Consider the following 26779-nt stretch of genomic DNA (forward strand, 5'->3'; position numbering starts at 1 on the left):
CAAGTGCAGACGAGATCTCAACCTTCGGTTAAAGAACATCATGGCCGGGGTCTGGTTGGTAACTGCATGTGTCGCATTTCAGTAGGCTAATAAGAAATTGTCCATCTTATGCTGTAGTGGAATTTCCTCGTCGCATATGGCCTTTATCGCCTTCTTAAAGGTTTGTACGAACCTCTCAGCCAATCCATTGGTGGCTGGATGATACGGGGCGGATGTGTAATGCCTTACCCCATTCCTCTTCATGAATTTTTGGAACTCATCGGACACAAACTTTGGTCCATTATCAGAGCAGATCTGCTCTGGCAAACCGTTTCTGGCAAATATGGTCTGTAGGACTGCAATCATTTTCTCTGCAGTGGTTGAAGACATTTTTATCACCTCAGGCCACTTTGAATGAGCATCCACTGCTCTTAAGAACATTGAATCCATGAATGGACCAGCGAATTCAATGTGCACCCATTGCCATGGAGAGGAGGGCCACTCCCATAGGTGTAGAGGGGCATGTGGTGGTGCATTTTGGACCTTCTGGCATCCTAAGCAGCTCTTAGTTAGGTCTTCGATTTGTTGATCGATTCCCGGCCACCACACATAAGCCCTAGCTAGGCTTTTCATTTTCACTCCCCCCAGATGACCTTCATGTAGCTCATTTAGCACTCTCTCCCTTAACTTGGGTGGAATCACCACTCTGGATCCACACATCACTGTCCCCTGGCATACTGACAGCTGTTCTCTTCTAGATGAGAATGCTGGCAACAGTGAGTCGCCATGTGTTGGCCATCCCCTCACCGTCAATTCATATACCCGTGACAGTATCGGATCATTGCGGGTCTCCTTCTCTATATAAGAACATAAGAACATAAGAAATAGGAGCAGGAGTAGGCCAATCGGCCCCTCGAGCCTGCTCCACCATTCAATAAGATCATGGCTGATCTGATCCTAACCTCAAATCTTCTATCACTCTGCATCCACCCGAACCCATGTGATCTCCCGGGAGAGGCGAAAAACCAGATAAAGACCCAATGGCCAATTTGGGAGAAAAAAATCTGGGAAATTCCTCTCCGACCCATCTAGGCGATCGAAATTCTTCCAGGAGATCACTCTGTCCCTATATTTTCTACAGTACTTACCTTCTGTAAAGGCGATCTCCACCCCAGCCAGGAACAGGAATAAAACCATCTCCTAAAATCTAACACAGAATTAGAACACAGTAGGAGCAGAACAAGGCTACACGGCCCCTGGGCCCACTCCGCTACCCACAGGGCCATGACCATTCCGAACCTAGACTCATGTCCAATTTCCTGCCCGCTCCCTGTAACCCTTAATTCCCTTTACTTCTAGGAAACTATCTATTTCTGTTTTAAATTTATTTAATGATGCAGCTTCCACAGCTTTCTGGGGCAGCAAATTCCACAAACCTACCACCCTCTGAGTGAAGAAGTTTCTCCTCATCTCAGTTTTGAATGAGCAGCCCCTTATTTTAAGACTGTGCCCCCTAGTTCTAGTTTCACCCATCATTGGGAACATCCTCACCACATCCACCCGATCAAGCCCCTTCACAATCTTATATGTTTCAATAAGATCGCCTCTCATTCTTCTGAACTCCAATGAGTAGAGTCCCAATCTACTCAACCTCTCCTCATATGTCCATCCCCTCATCCCCGGGATTAACCGAGTGAACCTTCTTTGTACTGACTCGAGAGCAAGTATGTCTTTTCTTAAGTATGGACACCAAAACTGTATGCAGTATTCCAGGTGCGGTCTCACCAATACCTTGTACAACTGCAGCAATACTTCCCTGTTTTTATATTCCATCCCCCTAGCAATAAAAGCCAACATTCCATTGGCCTTCTTAATCACTTGCTGCACCTGCATACTAACTTTTTGGGTTTCGTGCACCAGGACCCCCAGATCCCTTTGTACTACAGTACTTTCCAGTTTCTTGCCATTAAGATAATAACTTGCTCTATGATTTTTCCTGCCAAAGTGCATAACCTCACACTTTCCAGTATTGTATTCCATCTGCCAAATCTCTGCCCACTTACTTAGCCTGTCTATATCCCTTTGCAGGTTTTTTATGTCCACCTCACTCACTACTTTCCGTCCCATCTTTGTATCATCTGCAAACTTTGATATGTTACACTCGGTCCCCTCCTCCAAATCGTTAATATAGATTGTAAAGAGTTGGGGACCCAGCACTGACCCCTGCGGAACACCACTAGTTACTGGTTGCCAATCTGAGAACGAACCATTTATCCCAACTCTCTGCTTTCTGTTAGAGAGCCAATCCTCCACCCACGCCAGAATATTACCCCCAATCCCGTGATTTTTTATCTTGAGCAATAATCTTTTGTGTGGCACCTTGTCAAATGCCTTCTGGAAGTCAAAATACACTACGTCCACTGGTTCCCCTTTATCCACCCTGTATGTTACTTCCTCAAAAAACTCAAGCAAATTTGTCAAACATGACTTCCCCTTCATGAAACCATGCTGAGTTTGTCCTATTAAATTATGTTTATCCAAATGTCCCGTTACTGTCTCCTTAATAATGGACTCTAACATTTTACCAACCACAGATGTTAGGCTAACAGGTCTATAGTTTCCAGCCTTCTGCCTACTACCCTTTTTAAATAAGGGTGTTACATTAGCAGTTTTCCAATCTGCTGGGACCTTTGCTGAGTCCAGTGAGTTTTGGAAAATTATTACCAATGCATCCACAATCCCTACTGCTACTTCCCTCAAGACCCTAGGATGCAAGCCATCAGGTCCAGGGGATTTATCCGGCTTAAGTCCCATTATTTTACCAAGTACCACTTCCTTAGTGATTTTAATCGTATTTAGTTCCTCCCCCCCTAGAACCCCCTGTTTGTCCAGTGTTGGGATATTCTTAGTGTCCTCCACTGTAAAGACTGATACAAAATAATTGTTCAGTGTTTTTGCCATCTCCATGTTTCCCACCATTAATTTCCCAGTCTCATCCTCTAAGGGACCAACATTTACTTTAGCCACCCTTTTTCTTTTTATATAACTATAGAAACTTTTACTGTCTGTTTTTATATTTTTTGCTAATTTACTTTCATAATCTATCTTCCCTTTCTTAATCAATCTTTTAGTTATTTTTTGCTGTCTTTTAAAGACTTCCCAATCTTCCATCCTCCCACTAGATTTGGCTACCTTATATGCCCTTGTTTTTAGTCGGATACTATCCTTAATTACTTTACTTAGCCACGGATGGCTATCTTTTCTTTTACACCCTTTTTTCCTCAGTGGAATATATTTTTTTTGGAAGTTGTAAAATAACTCCTTAAATGTACACCACTGGTCATGTACCGTCTTACCCTTTAATCTATTTTCCCAGTCCACTCTAATTAAATCCGCTCTCATACCTTCATAGTCTCCTTTATTCAAGCTTAGCATGCTTGTTTGAGATCCAACCTTCTCACCCTCCAATTGAATATGGAATTCAACCATGTTATGGTCACTCATTCCAAGGGGATCCTTTACTAGGACATTTTTAATTAATCCTGTCTCATTACACAGGACCAAATCTAAGGTTGCTTGCCCCCTGGTCGGTTCAGTTACATACTGCTCAAGAAACCCATCCCTAATACATTCAATGAACTCATCCTCAAGGCTGCTCTGCCCAATATGATTTGTCCAGTTAATATGATAATTAAAATCCCCCATAATTATAGCTGTTCCCTTATTACAAGCCTCAACTATTTCCTGATTAATACTCCGTCCAACAGAGTTGCAACTGTTCGGAGGCCTATAGACTACACCCACTAGTGTTTTTTTCCCCTTATTATTCCTTATCTCCACCCAAACTGTTTCACTATCCTGCTCCTTTGACCCAATATCATTTCTCTGTATTATAGTGATTCCTTCCTTTATTAACATAGCCACCCCACCACCTCTCCCTTCCTGCCTGTCCTTCCTGATTGTTAAATAACCTGGTATGTTTAATTCCCAGTCATGGTCACCCTGCAGCCATGTTTCTGTAATGGCCACAAGATCATACCCATATGTCATTATTTGTGCCGTTAACTCATTCATTTTGTTACGAATGCTACGTGCATTCAGATAAAGAACTTTCAAATATGTTTTGTAACACTTAGTTCCTGTTTTTTCCCTTTTTAGTACTTTACTTTTTACTCCATACTTTCTGTCCCTTCCTGACACGTTCTGTTTTTTAATTCCCCCACTGCTACCTAAGTCTATGACCTTCTCTGTTGTCATTTCTATTATTTGCTCTCTTGAAACCTCCCCCCCACTGATAAGTTTAAAGCCCTCTCTACAGCCCTAGTTATATGATTCGCCAGGACTCTAGTCCCAGCACTGGCCAAGTGGAGTCCGTCCCAACAGAACAGCTCCCTCCTGTCCCAGTACTGGTGCCAGTGTCCTAAGAAGAAAAACCCATTTCTCCCACACCAGTCTTTGAGCCACGCATTTAACTCTTTAATTTTATTTATCCTAGCCAAATTCGCTCGTGGCTCAGGTAATAACCCAGAGATTATTACCCTTGAGGTTCTGTTTTTTAATTTGACCCCTAGCTGCTCATACTCCTTTAACAGAACCGTCTTCCTTGTCCTATCTACGTCGTTTGTACCAACATGGACCACGACAACTGGATCCTCCCCCTCCCACTCCAAGTTTCTTTCCAGCCCAGAAGAGATGTCCTTAACCCTGGCACCAGGCAGGCAACACAGCCTTCGGGACTCCCGCTCTTGACTGCAGAGAACCCTATCTATCCCCCTAATGATACTATACCCTACCACTACAACATTTCGTTTTACTCCCTCCACTTGAATGGCCCCCTGTACCACGGTGCTGTGGCCAGGTTGCTCATCCTCCCTGCAGTCCCCACTCCCGCCCTCACAGGGAGTAAGAACCTCGATCCTGCTGGACAAGAACAAGGGCTGCGTCTCCTTCAACACTACATCCTGGATCCCTGTACCTTCCTCACTCGTAGTCACACCGTCCTGTCCCTGACCACGGACTACATCTGCAGTAATTAACTTCATAGGTGTGACCATCTCCTGAAACATAGAGTCCAGGAACTTCTCCCCCTCCCTGATGTGTCGCAGTGTCTGAAGCTCGGTCTCAAGCTCCATAACATGGACCTTGAGTTCCTCTAGCAGCAAACACTTGTCGCAGATGTAATCACCGTGAGCCTCAATGGGGTTCAGCGGCTCCCACATCTCGCAACAGTAACACATCACCTGCCCCATTCTATATAATTAATTAAATTTCTTATTGCTAGTTATGAAGACCCTACCCAGATATATATGATAATATCAAACCACTATTCAATAGGACTTACCAATTTAAAGGTATAAAAGAGAAGAGAAGGAAGAAAACCAACCAACCAGCTGATCACCAACCTCCTCCTTGAATACTGTCTGTGGGGCTTGTTGGTTGACTCGTCTCGCTGCTCCGCCTCCGCAGTGCTGTCTAAGCCTGGGAGTGGGGAACAAAACAGAGCAAAAAACACACCCTCACCTCCCACTTATCCGAACTCTCCCACTTAACAAAACTCCAACAGCACTCAATGCACAAATCACTCCGTGCACTGCACTAGCCCCTCCCCTTTTATACCCGGATTCTACTTCCTGTTTAAACTGCCCAAGAGTTTAAAAAACCCTTAAAAAATTAAACTTACTTCAAATAATTGACTTCTTAACACACTAAAATTCACAAAATACACTTAAATGATTTTTCTCCCACTTAGCAAAACTCCAACAGCACACAAATCACTCCGTGCACTGCACTAGCCCCTCCCCTTTTATACCCGGATTCTACTTCCTGTTTAAACTGCCCAAGAGTTTAAAAAACCCTTAAAAAATTAAACTTACTTCAAATAATTGACTTCTTAACACACTAAAATTCACAAAATACACTTAAATGATTTTTCTCCCACTTAGCAAAACTCCAACAGCACACAAATCTGCGCTTGTTACTGGCAATCGTTCAATTATCGACGAATAAAATATCTCGATAGGATCCACTGCTGGTGCTTCCTCCACAGTAGGCAGTGGCAGGCGCGATAGCCCATCAGCATTCCCATGCTGTCTCATGCCTTTATATTCTATTTCATATTGATTCGCCCCTAGAAGCAGGGATCATCTTTGTAACCGCTGTGCAGTCATTAATGGCACGCCCTTCTTAGGATTAAAGATGGAGACATGTGGTTGGTGGTCAGTCAGCAAGGTGAACTTCTGTCCATGCAGATAGTGGTTGAATTTTTTACTCCCCATACTAGGCTCAGGGCCTCCCTGTCAATCTGGGCATAGTTGCGCTCGGCTGAGGTTAGTGACCGAGACGCAAAGGCTTCTGGCCTCTCCAACCCATCTGGGAATTTGTGCGACATCACCGCTCCAATGCCGTAGGGTGATGTATCACATGCCAAATGAATTGCTAGTGCTGGGTTGAAATGGGCCAACACCTCTTTTGATGTGATCAATTCTTTACACTTCTGGAAAGCTCATCTACGTTCGTCATCCCACTTCCAAGGTACCCCTGTTTGCAGTAGGAAGGTCAGTGGGTGTAATACCGTAGACAAATTTGGTAAGAACTTGTGGTAATAGTTTACCAGCCCGAGGAACAACCTCAGTTGTGATACATTTTCCGGTGCTGGAGCCTTGACTACTGCCTCAATCTTGTCAGGGTACTTATGTAACCCCTCTTCATCGATGACGTGGTCGCAATACGAGATCTATTTCTGGAAAAACTCGCACGTGTGGCGATTAGCTCGTAGCCCATATTCCTTTAATCTGGCGAGCACCTTCTCCAAGTTAGCGAGGTGATCACCGTCATTTTCGCCCGTGACCAAGATGTCGTCCAAATAACACTGGGTCCCTGGAATCCCTTGCAGGACCTGATCCATCGCACTTTGCCAGATAGCCGGAGCCGAGGCTACTCCAAATACCAGCCGGTTGTATTGATAGAGACCTTTACGGGTGTTGATCATAAGGTAATTTTTCGAAGCTTCTTCTACCTCCATTTGCAAGTACGCCTGGGCTAGATCAATTTTGGTGAAGCGTTTACCACCAGATAGCGAGGTGAAAATATCCTCAATTCGTGGAAGCGGATATTGCACCGTGTGAAGGACTGGGTTCACTGTCACCTTAAAATCCCCACAGATGCGGACCTTCTTTAGTTCCCCAGGCGTATTACTCAACGACCTCTTCATTACAGGAACGATGGGTGTAGCCCACTCACTCCAGTCCACTTTGGACAGTACTCCTGAACGTTCCAACCCTTCCAGCTCTGCTTCAACCGCTGGTCTGATCGCTTAAGGCACTGGTCTGGCCTTCAGAAACTTTGGGCTTGCATTATCCTCTATTTTAATTGTTGCTGTTATTCCTTTTAGTGTTCCTAGTCCCTCCTGGAACACTTCTTTTGCTTCAGTTAACATTTTTGACGGTCATCCAGGTGTGACGTCGTCATCCTTTTTGGCCTCCACCTTCAGTGCCTGTATGGAATGCCAATCTAAATGTATCTTCCGGATCCATTCACATCCTAGCAGTGGTGGTCCTCCATTTGGCAATACGTATATATCCATTTTAGGTATTTCCTGACCTTGATATGTCACCTTCGCCCTTATTTTCCCTTTGGGGTAGACTTTTTGCCCCGTATACGTCTTCAAGACAATCTCTGTAGCTTTCAAGGGTATGTGTGAAAATAGCCGCTTGTAGTGTCTTTGATTTATGACTGTTAGAGCTGACCCTGTGTCCAATTCCATTTCCACTTGGACTCCGTCTATCTTGAGTTTAACCCAGATAGTCTGGTGATCCTCCATTTCAGTTACATTATGTAGTTTCAGACAACCCAGCTCCTTGCTTTCGGAGTCTGTGTCACTTTTCTGTTCGTCTGAACCACTGTCCATCACCTGGTGTACCTTTTTGTACTTCTCCTGTGGAGATTTCTTACTGTTGGTTTTCTTCCCAGACCTGCAGACTCTTGCTATGTGTCCTGCTTTCCCACACTGTCTGCACACTTGGTCCTTGAACCAACAATCTTTCTGGTCATGCGTTGTTCTGCCGCAGCGATAGCACTTCCCTGTTCCATAGGTCATTTCGTTGGTGCCATATTCTTGCGGTCTCCGTTGTATCTCTGCAGCGCCCCTTGCGGCTGCTTCGTGTGATACTGCCATACTGAAAGCTTTGTCCAGCGTAAGGTCCTTTTCTGACAGAAGCTGTTTCTGGGTTCCTTCACTTTGTAGCCCATACACAATCTTGTCCCTTAACGTGTCTGCTAGTCCCGCTCCAAACTGGCAGTATTTTGATAGCTTGTGCAGTTCCGTTAGGTACTCAGCATTGCTTTCGTCTTTGTGTTGGTTCCTTTTATAGAACTTAAATCGTTCTGCTATCAGCAGCGGTATGGGGTTTAAGTGGTCCTGTAGGATTTCTACTATGCTTTCAAAATTCTTGTTTACCGGCTTCTCTGGGGTTATTAGAATTTGCAGTAACCCATAAGTTTTTGCACCCATGGAATTTAACAGAACCAGTGCTTTATTAGCATCTGGCACTTCATTCGCCCTGCAGTACACCTCAATACGTTCCACATATGCCGCTAAATCTTCGACGTCATTGTCGAACGTAGAGATACTGCCACTCTTCTGCATCCTTGGTTGTGCGTTAACTATCACCAATGGCGCCTCCCGCGCTTCCCCTTCTTCTCCGCTGGCACAAAATGGCGTCTCCCGCACTTTCCTTCCTTCCCGCGCTAACCCGTCTTCTCCGCTGCGGCTTCGCAAAATGGCGTCTCCCGCACTCTTCCTTCTTCTCCGCGGCTCAATGGCACCTCCCGCGCTCTCCCTGCTTCTCTGCGGCTCAATCGCATCTCACGTACTCTCCCTGCTTCTCCGCGGCTCAATGGCATCTCCCCTTGCTTCGCCCCACGGACCCTGATCAGCCCGTGATCCCTGCCTGTGCTCTGCGCATTCCTCTCTTGATATTTGTGGACGCCGCTCAGTCTAGAACCCGGCTGTTTCTTACCCTCTCTCTCTCCGGTTTGCAGTATTTTTCCTCGATGCCGCTCGGTGATCAACCCCCGGCTGCGCCCTGCGCTCTTCACCCTCCTTCTTACCCCATCGACGCTGCTCGGCTCTCTCTCTCTGCCGTCGGTCGGCTCCAGCCGCCGCTGCTCGGGAAGGGTCTACTCTGGACCTGTCGTCGGTCTCTTACTGCTCGTTGTGGCTGGGGAACCAAGCCTGGCTCTCCACAGCCTCCCCAGCGAAGTTGGATCTCTGCCTGACTGCTGGGTGGTTGCTCGCGGTCGACGCCCGTGTTCCTGGACTCGACTTTTTTTTTTTATGTTGCAGGTAAATTTGCATCGACACTCGTCGCCACTGTCAGATCCGTGGTTCAGTGGATAAATAATTACACGGATGCTGTACATAAACAAATAACAGGTCTTTACTGGAGGAGGGTAATCTCTAGACTGGGGTACAGAGGCATGCGCACAGCTTATATACCGGTGTGGTCACTGCCGGTACTACAGTATACAGGAGCTGAAAAAGTAGTTCTGACTTAAAGCACATACACTACAGTTCTGGTGTCTGGGGCGGGTGGGGACTCCGAACCGCCGCCGTCTTCTGGCCCGGCGCCCCTAGCAGAGCCCAGGGAGGAATCCTCTGCCACCGATCCTGGGGGTGGGATCTGGGCGGAGGCGGGGCCGGCTGGTGTGGCCGAGCCATTCGCTGCGCACTGCGCGACGGACGGGTCGGTTGATGGTGACAACCCCCTGGAGGAGGATGGGGACTCGGTGATGGGCACGGAGGGCGATTTGGACTCCACCACCGATGAGGCACTGGATGACCTTGCGCCCCTCGCCGAGTCTCCCCTCATTCCCGTAAGGGAACTCCGGGACTTTATAGCCACGTGCCTGGGTCGGCACAATAAGATCCGGCTGGCCCTCGACAGGTGGTCGGAGCAGGCGCTGCTCGTCGTATCCGTCCGTGCCACCATTAAAATCATGGGCGCGGACGAGGGCGTGGACCCGTTCGAGCTGCATCGGCTCAGAGCGTTCCTCACTGAGCTGCTGAGGGAGTGGCGGCTGACCAGCGGCTGCGCTCCCTCCCCCCGTTAGGTGTAGGTAGAGGTTGCACTATGCTTCTGACATGAAGATAACCATAGCCAGCCTCAACATCAACGGCAGCAGGGAGGCACGCCGCAGATTCAATGACTTCTCGGTCCTTCAGGACGGGAAGTATACGGTGTGCTTCCTGCAAGAAACCCACACCGTTCCGGGAGACAAAGCCACATGGCTCCTGGAGTGGCAAGGAGGGGTCAGCATGAGTCACCTCTCCAACAATTACAGCGGGGTGGCTATCTTGGTGGCCCCGCATTTTCAGCCGGAGTTCTTGGGGGTCAAGGAGCACGTGCCGGGCTGCTTGCTCCAGGTCACTGTTCGCCTGGGGGGTGTGCCGCTCCATCTAGTGAACGTGTACGCCCCTCAGACCGGTGCGCAGCAAGTGCGCTTCTTCGAAGAAGTGTCCGCTCTTTTTGGCTCCGTCGACGCGGGCGAGTGCGTCATCATCGGGGGGGATTTTAACTGCGCCCTCGAGGTGAGGGAATGTTCGGGTCCCCCGCGAAGCCCGGCGGCGTTGGAGAAGTTGAGGGACCTGGTCGGGTCCTTCGACTTGGTGGACGTCTGGCGAAATCTCCACCCCGACTCCAGCGCCTTCACTAGCGTGAGGTCTGGGGGAGGAAGGTCCAGAATTGACCGCCTCTCCATTTCCCGGGCGTACGTCTCCTGCATTCCGGCGGCTTCCATACGGCCGGTGCCGTGCACGGACCACCACCTGGTGTGGGCAGAGCTTGCTCCGCTGCGCGCGCGGGGGTGGTCCGCATACTGGCATTTTAACAACCTGCTGCTGGAGGATGCGTGGTACCGGGAGTCATTTCGTCGGTTCTGGGCCGACTGGAGTAGGAAGCGGGGGAGCTTCCCCTCCTTGAGGCTATGGTGGGATGTGGGCAAGGCTCACGTCCGTCTCTTCTGTCAGGAGTACGTGAAGGGGTCGACCAAGAGGCGGGAGGCCCGGGTCGGGCGGTTGGAGAAGGAGGTGTTCGACCAGGAGTCCCGTCTCGGTCAGGTCGTCGAGGACCCGGCCCTGTGGAAGGTGTACGAAGAGAAGAAGGGTGCGCTGAAGGACCTGCAGCTCATCGGGTCCTGAGACGTGCACATGAGGTCGCGGATCCAGCTCCTGCGGGACCTGGACCGCGGCTCCCCCTTCTTCTTCTCGCTGGAAAAAAGACGAGGGTCCGCAAGCAGCTCTTCGGGCTGTTGGCCGATGACGGATCTCTGGTCTCGGGTCCGGAGGGAATCAGCGTGGAGAACCATGCCTATTACGGGGCTCTGTTCTCTCCGGATCCATCCAGCGAGGATGCACGCAGAGTTTTGTGGGAGGACCTGCCGAAGGTCAGCCCGGAGGGCACTGAAAAATTGGACGCTCCGCTAAGCCTGGCGGAGCTGACCGGCGCCCTCCGCCAGCTCTCCGGGGGATAGTCCCCGGGGCTGGACGGGCTGACCGTGGAGTTCCACAGGGCATTCTGGGATGTCTTGGGGGGCGACTATGCGCGGGTCGTGGGGGAATGTTTGGCGACCGGGGAGATGCCCCTCTCTTGGCGCAGGGCGGTCATTGTCCTGCTGCCTAAGAAGGGCGATCTCCGCCTCCTTAAGAACTGGCGCCCGGTCTCCCTCCTCAGCACGGACTACAAAATCTTTGCCAGGGCCATGGCTGCTCGCCTTGGCACCGTGCTGGCCCACATGATCCACCCCGACCAGTCCTACACGGTCCCGGGCCGGACCATCCACGATAACATCCATCTGGTCCGGGACCTTGTCCACCACTCCCAGAGGGCTGGTCTGTCGGTCGCCTTCCTTTCCCTGGATCAGGAGAAGGCGTTCGACAGGGTGGATCACGAGTATCTCTTCGGGACTCTGCGCGCATTCGGGTTCGGGACGCATTTCGTCGCCCGGATCCGACTTCTGTACACCGCCACGGAGTGTCTGATTAAAGTTAACTGGTCCTTGACAGCACCCCTTCGCTTCGGGAGGGGGGTGCGTCAGGGATGCCCCATATCCGGTCAGTTATACGCCGTTTGCATGGAGCCTTTCCTGCACCTCCTGCAGAAGAGGTTGACGGGACTGGCTCTGCAAGGGCCGGGCATGGAGGTGGTCCTCTCGGCTTACGCTGATGATGTGCTCCTCACGGTCACGGATCCCGCTGACTTGCGGACGATGCGGGAATGCCAGCAGATTTACTCGGACGCATCCTCCGCCAAGATCAACTGGGAGAAATGTTCCGGACTCCTGGTGGGTCAGTGGCGGGTGGACTCCCTGCCGGAGGAGTTCAGGGCCTTCGCCTGGAGCACCACGCACCTCCTCTATTTGGGAGTCTACCTTAGCCCTGCCGAGTCACCGCTCACCTAGGACGCTGGACAGGACTGCTCCGAGTGTTGTCCTACAGGGGTCGAGCGCTGGTCTTAAACCAGCTGGTGGCCGCCATGTTGTGGTACTGGTTGGTCACTTTGATCCCTCCCCCTGCGTTTGTCACCAAGATGCAGAAGAAGCTCATCGACTTCTTCTGGGTCAAAAGGAAGCACTGGGTCTCTGCCGCGTTTCTGAGTCTCCCGCTTAGGGAGGGCGGTCAGGCGCTGGTGTGCCTTCGCACACAGGCTGCGACTTTCCATCTTCAGACGCTGCAGAGATACCTGTACGTCGAGAATCCTCCGAGATGGTGTGCGCTGGCGACGTATTTCTTCCGCCAGCTGCACGGCCTCAATTACGACACGCAGCTCCTGTTTGTGAAAGTGGGCGGCAGGCATGCCGGCCTGCGGGAGCTGCCTGTCTTCTACCAGGAACTGCTATGGGTTTGGAACTACATCGCTTCCAGGCGGAGCTCTCCCCAGTCAGGAGTGGTGGCTCTCCTTCGGGAGCCGCTGCTCAGGAATCTGCACCTCTACGACCGCGGGTTTGGGCGGCTGGCGGAGGGCAGGGCCGTGCCTGGCAAGGTGACCAGAGTCGGGGACCTGCTTGATGGCGGAGGAGCGGGCTGGATGGCGCCGGAGGAGCTGGCGCGGCGCATGTCTAGGTCCAACGTCCAGCTCGCGGTCAATGCCATCGAGTCGATGAAAGCGACACTGGGCCCCGGCTCCACTCGGTGTATCGAGGTGACTCAAGCGCGTGGGGCGATCCCACCCGAGCTTTCCCCCGTTTGGAAGGAATTCCTCATAGACGCCTTGCCCCGAAACTCCCCTCGCAAGCTGGCACCTCACAACTTGAGCCGTCTCGGGGTATTTACCCTCCGTGCCTTTTCATTCCGCACGGAGGTGAATCCTGTACGGGCTGCTCCTGCACACTCTCCACTTTGCCATCTTCACCTGCCGTCCGGACACGCCTTGGCGTGCCGTCTTGCCTTCCGGCGGAGGTGGAGGTCCCCAATGGAGGGCTCTCTATGCGGAAGTCTTCCCTTGTTCTATTGGGGACTTGGCCTGGTGGGTGTTGCACGGAGCAGTCCCGTGCAATATATTTTTAAGTAGGTTCACGGACTCCCAGGCCACCTGTCTTTTCTGCGGCCTGGAGGAGTCCATGGTTCATATATATACGGAGTGTGAGAGGTTGCAGCCCCTCTTCCATTATTTGAAGGGGCTGCTCCTCGATTTTTGGTTGCACTTCAGTCCCACGCTCTTGATCTACAGTCACCCGGTGCGGAGGGGAGCGGGCAGGTTGGAGGACCTCCTTGTGTGTCTGCTCCTGGGCCTGGTTAAAAAAGCCATCAATTGGTCGAGGCAGCGGGCGGTCGAGGGGGTCGTCCAGCCAGATTGCCTCCCTCTCTTCCGCGGCCATGTCGCGCCCGGGTGGCCCTGGAGATGGAGCATGCAGTGTCCGCCGGCTCGCTCGAGTACTTCCGCGACCGGTGGGCGCCGCGGGGACTGGAGTGCATAATTGATTTGGACAACCAAATTTTAATTTGATTTGTTAAGGTTTACTTAATGTTTAATTAGTTACAGTCTATTTGTTTACGTTTGGTTGGTTCAACCAAAAGAGTGCCGTTGGAGAGGAGCTCCCTTAGTGTGTTAGGGACTTGTCTTGTTTCTTTACTCTACAGGTGCTGCTGGAGAGGAGAGAGAGAGAGAGAGTGAGAGCGAACATGCTCCTCATGGTCACGGATCCCGTCGACCTGCGGAGGATGCGAGAATGCCAGCAGATTTACTCGGACGCATCCTCCGCCAACTGGGAGAAAAGTTCTGGACTCCTGGTGGGCCAGTGGCAGGTGGACTCCCTGCCGGATGAGTTCAGGCCCTTCACCTGGAGCACCACGCGCCTCCTCTACTTGGGAATCTGCCTCTGCCCTGCCGAGGATGCCTGGCCGGCGAACTGGCAAGAGCTGGAGGCCAAAGTCACCGCTCGCCTAGGATGCTGGACAGGATTGCTCCGAGTGTTGTCCTACAGGGGTCGAGCGCTGGTCATAAACCAGCTGGTGGCCGCCATGTTGTGGTACCGGTTGGTCACTTTGATCCCTCCCCCTGCGTTTGTCGCCAAGATGCAGAAGAAGCTCATCGACTTCTTCTGGGACAAAAGGAAGCACTGGGTCTCTGCCGTGGTTCTGTGTCTCCCGCTTAGGGAGGGCGGTCAGGCGCTGGTGTGCCTTCGCACCCAGGCTGCAACTTTCCGTCTTCAGACGCTGCAGAGATACCTGTACGTTGAGAATCCTCCGAGATGGTGTGCGCTGGCGACGTATTTCTTCCGTCAGCTGCACGGCCTCAATTATGACATGCAGCTCCTGTTTGTGAAAGTGCGCGGCATGCATGCCAGCCTGCGGGAGCTGCCTGTCTTCTACCACGAACTGCTATGGGTTTGGAATGACGTCGCTTCCAGGCAGAGCTCTCCTCCGTCAGGAGTGGTGGCTGTCCTTTGGGAGTCGCTGCTCAGGAATCCGTACCTCCGCGACCGCGGGTTCGGGTGGCTGACGGAGCACGGGGCTGTGCCTGGCAAGGTAACTAGAGTCGGGGACCTGCTCGATGGCGGAGGAGCGGGCTGGATGGCGCCTGTGGAGCTGGTGCGGCGCCTGTCTTGGGCCAACGTCCGGCTCGCAGTCAAAGCCATCGAGACGCTGAAAGCGGCACTGGGCCCCAACTCCACTAGGTGTATCGAGGAGGCTCAGTCACGTGGGGCGATCCCATCCGAACTGACCCCTGCTCGGACGGAAATCCTCATCAGCGCGCAGCCCCGAAACCCCTCTCGGGAACAGGCACCTCACAACTTGAGCCTTCTCGGGGAAATACCCTCCCTGCCTTTTCATTCCGCATGGAGGCGTTTCCTGTACGGGCTGCTCCTGCACACTCTCCACTTTGCCATCTTCGTCTGCCATCCGGACACGCCTTGGCGTGGCGTCTTTGCGACCGGCGGAGGCGGAGGTTCCCAATGGAGGGCTCTCTATGCGGGAGTCCTCCCTTGTTCCATCGGGGACTTGGCCTGGAGGGTGTTGCATGGAGCAGTCCCGTGCAATATGATTTTAAACAGGTTCACGGACTCCCAGGCCGCCTGCATTTTCTGCGGCCTGGAGGAGTCCGTTTTTCACATTTATACAGAGTGTGAGAGGTTGCAGCCCCTCTTTCATTACTTGAAGTGGCTGCTCCTCGATTTTTGGTTGCACTTCAGTCCCACGCTCTTGATCTATGGTCACCCGGTGCGGAGGGGAGCGGGCAGGTAGGAGGACCTCCTCGTAGGACTGCTCCTGGGTCTGGTAAAAAAAGCCATTAATTGGTCCAGGCAGCGGGTGGTCGAGGGGGTCGTCCAGCCAGATTGCCTGCCTCTATTCTGCGGCCATGTTCGCGCCCGGGTGGCCCTGGAGATGGAGCACGCGGTGTCCGCTGGCACGCTTGAGTATTTCCGCGACCGGTGGGCGCCGCGGGGACTGCAGTGCATCATCAATCCGGACAATATAATTTTAATTTGGTTTGTTTAAGTTCCATTTGAAGTTTGTTTAATTTACAGATAAATTGTTTTTGGTCCAATCAAAAGAGTACACTGGCTGCCATGTGACCGGGGTTACATTGACTGCCATGTGATTGGGGTTACATTGACTGCCATGTGACTCTGGATTTGTTGTGTCATGTGTTACCTACAGTGCCTCACCCTCAGTGTGTGAGTGAAGAGATGACTGTGGCAATGTAGACAATGGAGTTTAGTAATTAATCCATAGACAGGAGAAGTGTGTTATCTGACTGAGTTTATTCAGCACATTGCAGTGTACAGTCAGGACAAGCTTTGTTTCAACAATTCAAATCACACACTTTAAGCAAAAGCCAGTAATTATAATAATTAGACTCAAAGAGTGCAAGATATCAGAGTGGAATCAGTGAGTGTTCCTGTTACAGAGGGACCTTCAACATTACACACTGAGTGACAGAGATCAGATTATTACAGGTCTATTGATCAGAAATGAAAGCTCCATCATTGTATTAGTGAGTTATTGCAATACATGCTCATTGCTTACACAACCATGAGACACTGTATTGTATAATGTTCAGTTTTATCTGCAGTTAGGACAATCTCCTTTGTCCATTTTAATATCTTTATATCTTCCCTCAGCCACTCCACTCGTCATAAATTTCAGCAGGTTTGGAAAGTCTTTGAGATTGATGGGGTTAAAACACGTCAACTGGAGCAGTGCAAACGTGACCTGATCCAATTACTGTATCTAGTTATCTGGCAGAACACCATCCCGGAGAAGGAATCATCCAGGTTTAGAACAAACCCTGCAGCTCCAGACTAACCCAGACCGTGCTCCGAGCTTTATAAATCACCCGCAGACACGTTCTCCATCAGACTGTCCCACTGTGGGGTCAGACTAACCCAGACCGTGCTCCGAGCTTTATAACTCACCCGCAGACACGTTCTCCATCAAACTGTCCCACTGTGTGTCAGACCATCCCAGACTGTGCTCCGAGCTTTATAAACCACCCACAGACACATTCTCCATCAGACTGTCCCACTGTGGGGTCAGACTAACCCAGACTGTGCTCCGAGCTTCATAACCCACCCACAGACACGTTCTCCATCAGACTGTCCCACTGTGGGGTCAGACTAACCCAGACTGTGCTCCGAGCTTTATAAACCACCCACAGATGTTATCCATCATCTATCTGTATCTCTTACTGTCTTTCTTAGAGTTTTTTGAGGTTTTAACTAGCAGGGTAGATAATGGAGAACCAGTGGATGTAGTATATTTGGATTTCAGAAGGCTTCCCAAAAGATGCCACACAGGAGGTTGTTACACAAGATTAGTGCTCAGGAAATTAGGGGTAATGGAGAGAGGATTGGTTAATGGACAGAAAACAGAATATGAATAAATGGGCCATTTGCGGGATGGCAGGCTGTAACTAATGGAGTGCCGCAAGGATCAGTGCTTGGGCCTCAGCTATTTACAATCTACATCAATGACTTTGATGAGGGGATCAAGTATAAAATATCCACGTTTGCTGACAATAAAAAATAGATGGGACAGTGAGCTGTGAGGAGGACACAAAGAGGCTGCAAAGGGATCTAGACCGGTTAAGTGATTGGGCAAGAAGGTAGCAGAGGGAGTATAATGTGGGGAAGTGTGAAATTATCCACTTTGGTAGGAAGAATGGATGAGCAGAATATTTTTTTAAAGGTGAGAGACTAGTAAATGGTGGTATTCAGAGGGACCTGGGTGACCTTGTACACAAATCACAGGAAGTCAGCCTGCAGGTACAGCAAGAAATTAGGAAGGCAAATGGCATGTTAGCTTTTATTGTCAGTGGGTTGCAGTATAAGAGTTAGGAAGTCTTGCTGCAATTATACAGGGCCCTGGTGAGACCACACCTGGAGTACTGGGCACAGTTTTGGTCTCCTTACCGAAGGAAGGATTTACTTGCCACAGAGGAGGTGCAACAAAGGTTCACTGGATTGATTCCTGGGATGAGAGGGATAATGTATAAGGGGAGATTGGGCCTATACTCTCTGGAGTTTAGAAGAATGAGAGGTGATCTCATTTAAACATATACAATTCTTACAGGGCTTGAGAGGGTGGATGCTGAGAGGCTGTTTCCCCCGCTGGAGAGTCTAGAACGAGGGGCCTAGTCTCAGGATAAGGGGTGGGCCATTTAAGACCTGAGATGAGGAGGAATTCCTTCATTGAGTTGTGAATTTTTGGAATTCTCTGCCCCAGAGGGCTGTGGGGACTCAGTCATTGAGTATATTCAAGACTGAGATCGATGGAGTTCAGGGCACGAAGAGAATCAAGGGATGTGGGGATCGGGCGGGAAGGTGGAGTTGAGGTGAATGATCAGCCATGATCTTATTGAATAGCGGAGCAGGCTCGAGGGGCCGTATGACCTACTCCTGCTCCTATTTCGCATCTTATATTTTTATTTCAGTCCAATATTTAACAGGGAGGGAAGGTGCTGGGAAGGGATTGTGGATGAATTGTAAGATAGTGTGGGGCTTTCTAGTGGAGCTTTGTCATTTAGCAGTGATGGACTCTCTGAGCTCTGTCTGTTGTCTATATTCTCTACACTGGCTGATGGTTCCACTAAATGAGAACCGGGACTGGTTCATGACAAACGGACCCAACTGAAGGCCCAATCCCCGAGTGTGTGAGCAGCACATCTGTCACTGAGAATCATTGCCCAATCTGTCCCCTTGCTCCCTGCTGAATGAGGCGGCTCACGTGGGGCGGCCTGCAGTAGGCTCCGTGTGCCCATTCATTCCGTGTGATCCCTGACAGGTCTCCTTGCTCTGTACCTCAGCTCGGGCTGTTCACACACTGGACCCAGCTGGCCCAACACACTGGAGCCGCCTGCCGCCCCTCACAGTTCCAGACCGTGGCTTCTGGAGGGAGAGACTGAGCTGGTTTCTGATTGGATTTCATTGGCTGCTCCGTTTTCAGTACAGGTGGGTTCAGTATCAGAATCAGGTTAATTTGTATTAATTCATTAGAAGTAGAACAGATGGTGTATTGTATCCAAAAATCAAAAGCACACATTCCCCCGCGAACAGCAGCATGGACTCGAGGGAAGAGGGACTGGGAAGACCAGCAGGAGGGTCATGTAGAGTGGACACACAGGGTGACTCCACTATAGTTTTCCCAGAAATGGCAACTGCTGGGTAAGTTCCAGAATCCCCACAGCCCCTTTAAGCGTCTCACCGTGTGTACAACATGGCCAGAGGGGAGGTTATGGTACACGTGTTTAGCAACTTCCCTTGCATCACGCCAGCCATCCTTTCCATCCATTAACTGCCGAATGAGCCCTTCATTAATTGGGGCTGGATCAATGGCATAGGAGACAACAGCATTAACACCATTGTGTCGGAAAAAGCTAAACCAATGATAACCAATTACACAGTGATTGTCGAACCCACCGACAGGATCATAGACCCGCACAGACCATTTAACCCAGTCATATTTCTCCTTTAAAAAGTCTCCTATGTAAGATACACATTCCTGGTTATCTCTCCCACCCTTTTCACTTATCATTCTTTTAACATCTATTTCTGCCTGCTCTGCAAACTCCTTTATGCACCGATCTATCATGGATGTCATTTTACTCTCAACATTGGCCATTTTCTCATTCCATTCTCTCGTTAACGCCTCTACATCAGTCCCGGTGATGGCAGCGTGACCCATCAGGGCGATCAGGCCAATACAGAAGAGCTCCTTCAGACGGCAGCAGAGACCTTCCATGAGGCGCCGATTCTTGTGGTCATAATCCATGGCGGTTTCCAGGATGGGTTTACCAAAGATGGCAGAATATCCCATCACAGCACCAAAGAGAGTGTGAAGATTCTGGTCACCTTTAGTCACGTCGAAGTGAGTCAGGAACTCTTCTTTCTCCTTCTCCCGGAACTCTGGCGCTGCATTGAGGATCTCCATGTACTTCCTGAACTGGTTTTTCAGGTTCTCTTCAATGTTGAAATATTGAATTTCAGTCGTGCTATTCGCTATCTCGGTAATCACATCCTTAATCTGATCTGAAATGATATCTAGCTGGTTCCTGACTATCTGGAACTGCTCCTTCATATATGTCATCTCCTCACTGTCCACATTGCCTAAAGCAAGTTTAAGAATTGCTGCGGCCACTCCAATAACAGCACCCACTGCTCCAGCTGCAGCACCCACTGTTCCTAAACCGCTAACTGCTGACAAGGCAGCTTGCACAGCAGCCGCGGCCTCGACAAGCTCGGCGGTGCATTGTGCCAGTTCCAAAGCATCTTCAGCAGTGTCAGCCATATTGGGGATCCCAGCACCGTGTGTGGTTGATTGATTCCTTCAGTAGTCCCTGAAAAGAAAGCAACAACATTTGATTTATGAATCTACATGTTATTAGGGGGAGTTCTGTGCTCACAGCCCACATCCATGTGTTTCTAGGGAAGTTGGTAAGATGACCCAGCGAGTGTAGTCGGGGATTTTGTACTTGGTGTCTCTCCACAGTGAATACATTCCGGCTCTTGTCTCCCTTCCTTATAGCAGAGATGTGCATCGGAGCTTTTAGTATCGAGCACTTTTCCTTTATACGGCGCATGGCAAAGTCAGCCGTTTAACAGACAGGTTCCTGTTTGAGATCCGCTGACTCGCCACAGACCCAGACTAAACCTTGTGACTAACCCAAGGCTGTACAGATGTCTTGATAGCAAAATACTGCAGATGCTGGAAATCCAAAATAACAACAGAAAATGCTGGAAAAACCCAGCAGGCCAGGCAACATCCGTGGAGAGAAAATAGAGTCAATGTTTCGAGTCAAACCCTTTGTCGAGACTGGAGAGGCACAGGAAATGAAATAGATTAAAAGGCCAGGCTGGGTGAGAGCAAAAGAGAAGTGAAGAGACATTAAGAGGTATTCAAAACGAGACAAGATGGTGATAGGACTAGTGGAGACAAAAGACGGCTCCAGATTAGGTGTGGAATGTGCTGGCAGAATGGGAGACAGCTGCCATGTGGGAGAGAGAAAAAAAGGAAAGGTGGGGTGGGGGGGAAGGGCCAAGACAAAGGTGTGGATAAAAAATAAGCAAAAATGTAATGGGGGGGCTGAGGTTATGATCTGAAATTGCTGAACTCGATATTGAGTCCGGAAGGCTGTAAAGTGCCTAATTGGAAGATGAGGTGCTGTTCCTCGAGTTTAAGTTGAGCTTCTGTGGAACAACGCAAGAGCCTGAGTACAGTGACGTTTGAGTGGGAATGGAGCGGTGAATTAAAATGACAGGCGACTGGAAGCTCGGGGTCATCCTTACGGACTGAACGGAGGTGTTCCGCAAAGCGATCACCCAATCTGCGTTTGGTCTCCCCAATGTAGAGGAGACCACATCGTGAGCAGCGAATACAGTATACTAAATTGCAAGAAGTACAAGTAAATCGCTGTTTCACCTGGAAGGGGTGTTTGTGGCCCTGGACAGTGGGAAGGGGAGAGGTGTAAGGGCATGTGTTGCATCTCCTGCGCTTGCACGGGAAGGTGTCAGGGGAAGGGATGCTGGGGGTGATAGAGGAGTGGACTAGGGTTTCTCAGAGGGAGCAGTCCCTACAGAATGTTGGGAGGGGAGGGGAGGGGAAGATGCATTTGGTGGTGGGATCACGTTGGAAGTGGTAGAAATGGCGGTGGATGATCCGTTGAATGTGGAGGCTGGTGGGGTGAAAGGTGAGGAAAGGAGGGGCATGGGTGAGGGCAGAAGTGCGGGAGATAGAATGGACACAGTCGAGGGCCATGTCAACACGGTGGAGGGGAATCCTCGGTTGTGGAAAAAGGAAGACATGTCGGAAGCACTGGTGTGGAACGTGGCATCATCGGAGCAGATGCGGCGGAGACTTCTCCGTCTCCATCTCTGGGGATTGGTTATTGACCAACATTCCCTACAAGCCCACTGACTCCCACACTGGACTACACTTCCTCCCACCCCGCTTCCTGTAAGGACTCTATTTCATTCTCCCAGATTCTCCATCTCCGCCGCATCTGTACAGATGTCTTTATCAGTCACCCTCAGCCCTGGCCAACTAGCCTGAATCTCGTCACCCTCTGGTGTTCATCTAATTTGTCAAATGTTTATTTGGGAGGAGGCCGCGGCCCTGGGCGAGACCGGAGCGTAACAGAGCGAGAGAGGCAGCAACCCTGGGCGAGACCAGAGCAGAACAGAGCGAGAGAGGCAGCGGCCCTGGGCGAGACCAGAGTAGAACAGAGCGACAGAGGCAGCGGCCCTGGGCGAGACCAGAGTGGAACAGAGTGAGAGAGGCAGCGGCCCTGGGTGAGACCAGAGCGCAACAGAGCGAGAGAGGCAGCGGGCCTGGGCGAGACCAGAGCAGAATTGAGCGAGAGAGGCCGCGGCCCTGGGCGAGACCAGTGCGGAACAGAGCGAGAGAGGCAGCGGCCCTGGGCGAGACCAGAGTGGAACAGAGCGAGAGAGGCAGCAGCCCTGGGTGAGACCAGAGCGGAACAGAGTGAGAGAGGCAGCAGCCCTGGGTGAGACCAGAGCGTAGCAGAGCGAGAGAGGCAGCAGCCCTGGGTGAAACCAGAGCAGAGCGAGAGAGCAAGCGGCCCTGGGCGAGACCAGAGTGGAACAGAGCGAGAGAGGCAGCGGCCCTGGGCGAGACCAGAGCAAGAGAGGCAGCAACTCAACAGAGGCAGAATCCGAAAGAGTGACGTCAGTAGAAAAAGTGACGTCAGCACAAGGGAAGGAGGTGATTGGCGAGTAGCTGCTGAGTGTGTTTTGTTAATTTTTAAGTTTATTTCTGCTATGTTAGTTCTCAGTCTATTAAATAGAGGCATGGCAGGGCACCTCCGTCCCATGGAGTGCACATCCTGTGCCATGTGGGATGACCTGGATGCTTCGCGTAGCCTGGGCAACCACATGCAGGAAGTGTCGCCAGCTGCAGGAAAGAGTGGAAGAGCAATAGTGATAGGGGATTCAATAGGGGAGCAGACAGGCATTTCTGCAGCTGTAGACATGACTCCAGGATGATCTGTTGTCTCCCTGGTGCCAGGGTCAAGGATGTCACTGAACGGCTGCAGGACACTATTGAGGGGCCAGAGGTTGTTGTCCATATCGGTGCCAATGACATAGGCAGAAATAGGGATGAGCTCCTGCAGGCAGAGTTTAAGGAGCTAGGAGAGAGATTAAAGAGCAGGACCTCAAAGGTAGTAATCTCCGGATTACTCCCGGTGCCACGTGCTAGTGAGTACAGGAACAGAAGGATAGAACAGATGAATGCGTGGCTGGGGAGATGGTGCAGGAGGGAGGTTCTTTACATTCCTGTGGCATTGGGATAATTTCTGGGGAAGGTGGGACCTGTGCAAGCCAGACAGGTTAAATTTCAACAGAGTTGGGATCAATATTCTCGTGGGAGGTTTGTTCGTGCTGTTGGGGAGGATTTAAATTAGCTTGGCAGAGGGATAGGCACCAGCATATTGGAGTAGAAAAGAAGAATAAGGTGCATAAAAGAGTGAGTGTGTTGGATAGTACTAGGGAAGATAGTACTAGAGGCGGAGGAAGTACCAGATTAGTTAGGTACAGACTAAGAAAAACTACAAAAAATTAAATAATGGGTTTAGAATGCATGTACGTAAACAAACAGTTTGGTGACTAAGGTTGGTGAGCTACAAGCACAATTAGCCATGTGGCAATATGATGTTGTGGCAATAACAGAAACGTGCCTTAAAAACGGTGAGGACTGGGCACTTAATATTCAAGGGTACAAGGTGTTCAGAAAAGATAGGGAAGGAAAAAAGGGAGGTGTGGTGGCAGTGCTGATTAAGGAAGACATTGTAGTGTTGGAAACGGAGGATGTTCTTGCAGGGACAAGGACAGAATCCATTTGGTTAGAGTTGAGGAGCAAAAAGGGTATGATCACGCTATTGGGGGTATTCTATTGGCCTCCAAATAGTGAGAGGGAGGTAGAGGAGAAAATCTGCTGGAAAATCGCAGAGATATGCAAGATCTATAGAGTGGTGATATTGGGGGACTTTAATTACCCAAATATTGATTGGGATAATGCTAAGGTAAAGGGAAAGGAGGAGGAGGAATTTCTGAAATGTGTTCAGGAGAATTTCCTTGACCAATATGTTCTTGGCCCAACTAGGAAGAAGGCATTGCTGGATCTGGTGTTGGGGAATGAGGTGAGCCAGGTTGACCAAGTGTCTGTGGGAGAACACTTTGGTACGAGTGATCATTGTATCATAAGATTTAGATTAGCAATGGAGAGGAGCAAGGAACAATCTAGAGTGGAACTTCTAAACTGGAATAGGGCTAACTTCAATGGGATGTGAAAGGATCTAGCCAGGGTAAAATGGAACCAAAGACTGATACGGAACAATGGGTGATTTTTTTAGGAGGAGATATTTCAAGTACAGCTTAGGTACATTCCAACAATAGGGAAGGGTAAGGAAACCAAAGCGAGAGCTCCTTGGATGATGAGGGAGATAGAGAAGATGATGAAACAAAAAATGAGGATGTATGATGCATGTCAGGTCAATTCTTCAAGGGAGAACCAGACCAAATACAATAAATTGAGAGTGGATGTGAAGATGAAAATAAGATTGGCAAAGTGAGAATATGAGAGTAGAATGGCGGTTAACATATAAGGGAACCCAAAAATCTTCCACTGGCATGTAAACAGTAAGTGGGTAGTAAGAGGCAGGGTGGGGCCTATTAGGGACAAAGAAGGTGATATATGCTTAGAGGCGCAGGGCAAAGCTAGAATACTCAATGAGTACATTGTATCAGAGTTTACTCCAGAGATGGATGTGGACAAAATATCGTTAGAAGTGGAAAAGGTAGAAGCAATGGAAGGGGTGAAAATTGATAGGCAGGATATACTAGAAAGGCTGGGTATGATTAGAGTGGATAAGTCGCCTGGTCCAGATGGCTTGCATCCCAGGTTGCTAAGGGAATTGGGGGAGGAGATAGCAGAAGGGCTTGCCATAATTTTCCAATCTTCCCTAGATGTGGGGGAGGTACCTGAGGATTGGGAAGTGGCAAATGTGACACCATTGTTCAAGAAAGGGTGTAAGGACAATCCTAGTAACTACAGACCGGTCAGTTTAACATCAGTGATGGGTAAAGTTTTAGAAACAATAATCAAGGAAAAAATTAATGGGCACTTGGAGAGGTTTAAACTAATTAAGGAGAACCAACATGGATTTGTAAAAGGCAGATTGTGTCAACTAATCTAATTGAATTTTTTGATAAAATAACAGCGGATTGATGAAGGGAATGCAATGGATGTTGGCTACATGGATTTTCGGAAGGCGTTTGACAATGTACCACATAGAAGGCTGGTTTACAAAATTGAGGCTCATGGAATAGGTGGGTCAGTGGCAGCTTGGATATGGAATTGGCTTAAGGACGCAGCGAATGGTGATGACCTGGAATTCGCTGCCGACGGAAGTGGTGGAAGCGGAGACGCAATGTTTTCAATGGGAGCCTGGATAGGCACTTGGGCAAAATTAACTTGCAGGGCTCCGGGGATAGAGCGGGGGAACGGGACTGACTGGTTTGCTCCACAGAGAGCCGGCACGGACTCTTCTGTGACATAATGGACTCTTTCTGAGCCGTATGACTCGATGCCTCTTCAAGACAATCACTTACAGCTGACTGAGGGTTAACTGCCACTGACAGGCAGCTTCTGTTAACCAGTTTTTAAAGTTCTAAAACAAAAACTTAAACTAAATTTCACTTTTTACAGCTTCTACTTGCCCAATACTTCACAGAATCACAGAAACCCCACAGTGCAAATAGAGGCCATTTCGGCCCATCGAGCCTGCACCGACACATATCCCACCCGATCCCCGTAACCCCCACACCAACACATATCCCACCCTATCCCCGTAACCCCACATATTTAATCCCCCTAACACTAAGGGTCAATTTTCATAGCCAATCATCCTTTCCAGAAATTCCCACTCTATCCAAATTTCCAAACAACACACTCTGTCTAATCTAACTCTGGGCTCTGCAGCAATGTTTATCTAATACACTAGGCACCTTGCCCAATTTACAAGTGATGACTCAGCTCCCTGCTCCTGGAGATTAGTGCCTAATCAAGACCAGCACTTACAGCTGACCGTTAACTGCCACTGACAGGCAGCTTCTGTTAACCACAGTTTTTAAAGTTTTAGGTTAAAAACAGGATCTTAAACTAACTTTCACTTTTTACAGCTTCTACTGCCCCAATACTGTGAGCCTCGCTGTCCTATTCTCAGGCTTGTATTTTGTTTTGACCCATGAATTACAAGGGAAATAATTAATGAATCACCCAAAAACTCTTAAATTAAAGAAGGTCGTTTGTTAAAGGAAAAGAGAAAAGAAAACAAAAACACTTCGAGATTTAAATGGCAATTCAATGCCCTTCTTACTCTACTAATGTGCACAATTAAAGATGCTCTAGCAATACAATGCCCAAATATGTTGTAAGTAAATGTTCATACAATCACCCCGGAGTGGCCAGCTCCTGTTGATTGCAACTCTCTCCTTCTGACGCTCGGTCGGGATTGTTTCTTATTGACGTACTAATCAGCAGTCTCCGAGCTCAGAGGGAGGGAGAGAGGTATAAAGTCATCGAAGTGTGATGTCACCAGAAAGCAAGTAAGTGATTGGTGAGTTTTTCTCTCTTTTTAAACTTTAACTCTGTAGTTTATAGTTGCTAAGGTCTCTGTGGTGTAGCAGGGACTGTTGGTAAACCATTTAACTGTAGTGTAATTGGTGGGATTGATTTGATTTAACTTAATTTCAATTAATTAAAGGGTAAGTAATGGCAGGAGAGCCC

At 49.7% G+C, this 26779-nt stretch overlaps 1 protein-coding gene across 1 annotated transcript; it reads right to left on the reverse strand.

The window, feature by feature from the left end:
• Nucleotides 1-16220: 16220 nt before the first annotated feature.
• On the reverse strand, nucleotides 16221-26526 carry LOC147101923 (uncharacterized). The gene is made up of 2 exons (XM_085965950.1): nucleotides 26442-26526; nucleotides 16221-20312 (listed from the first exon to the last, which is right to left on the reverse strand). Exon 2 carries the CDS (start codon nucleotides 20261-20263, stop codon nucleotides 19079-19081), a length of 1185 nt encoding a protein of 394 aa, XP_085822076.1. The 5' UTR covers nucleotides 20264-20312; nucleotides 26442-26526; the 3' UTR covers nucleotides 16221-19078.
• Between the last annotated feature and the right edge of the window lie 253 nt (nucleotides 26527-26779).

The sequence above is a fragment of the Somniosus microcephalus genome, chromosome 23 (assembly GCF_052327205.1).
Source record: "Somniosus microcephalus isolate GS21.2 chromosome 23, FLI_Smic_1.0, whole genome shotgun sequence".
In the NCBI taxonomy this organism is placed as follows: domain Eukaryota; kingdom Metazoa; phylum Chordata; class Chondrichthyes; order Squaliformes; family Somniosidae; genus Somniosus; species Somniosus microcephalus.

What these genes read in the sequence shown, in the direction of transcription:
- LOC147101923 (XM_085965950.1), bottom strand. Translation starts at nt 20,263, where the DNA reads ATGGCTGACACTGCTGAAGATGCTTTGGAACTGGCACAATGCACCGCC.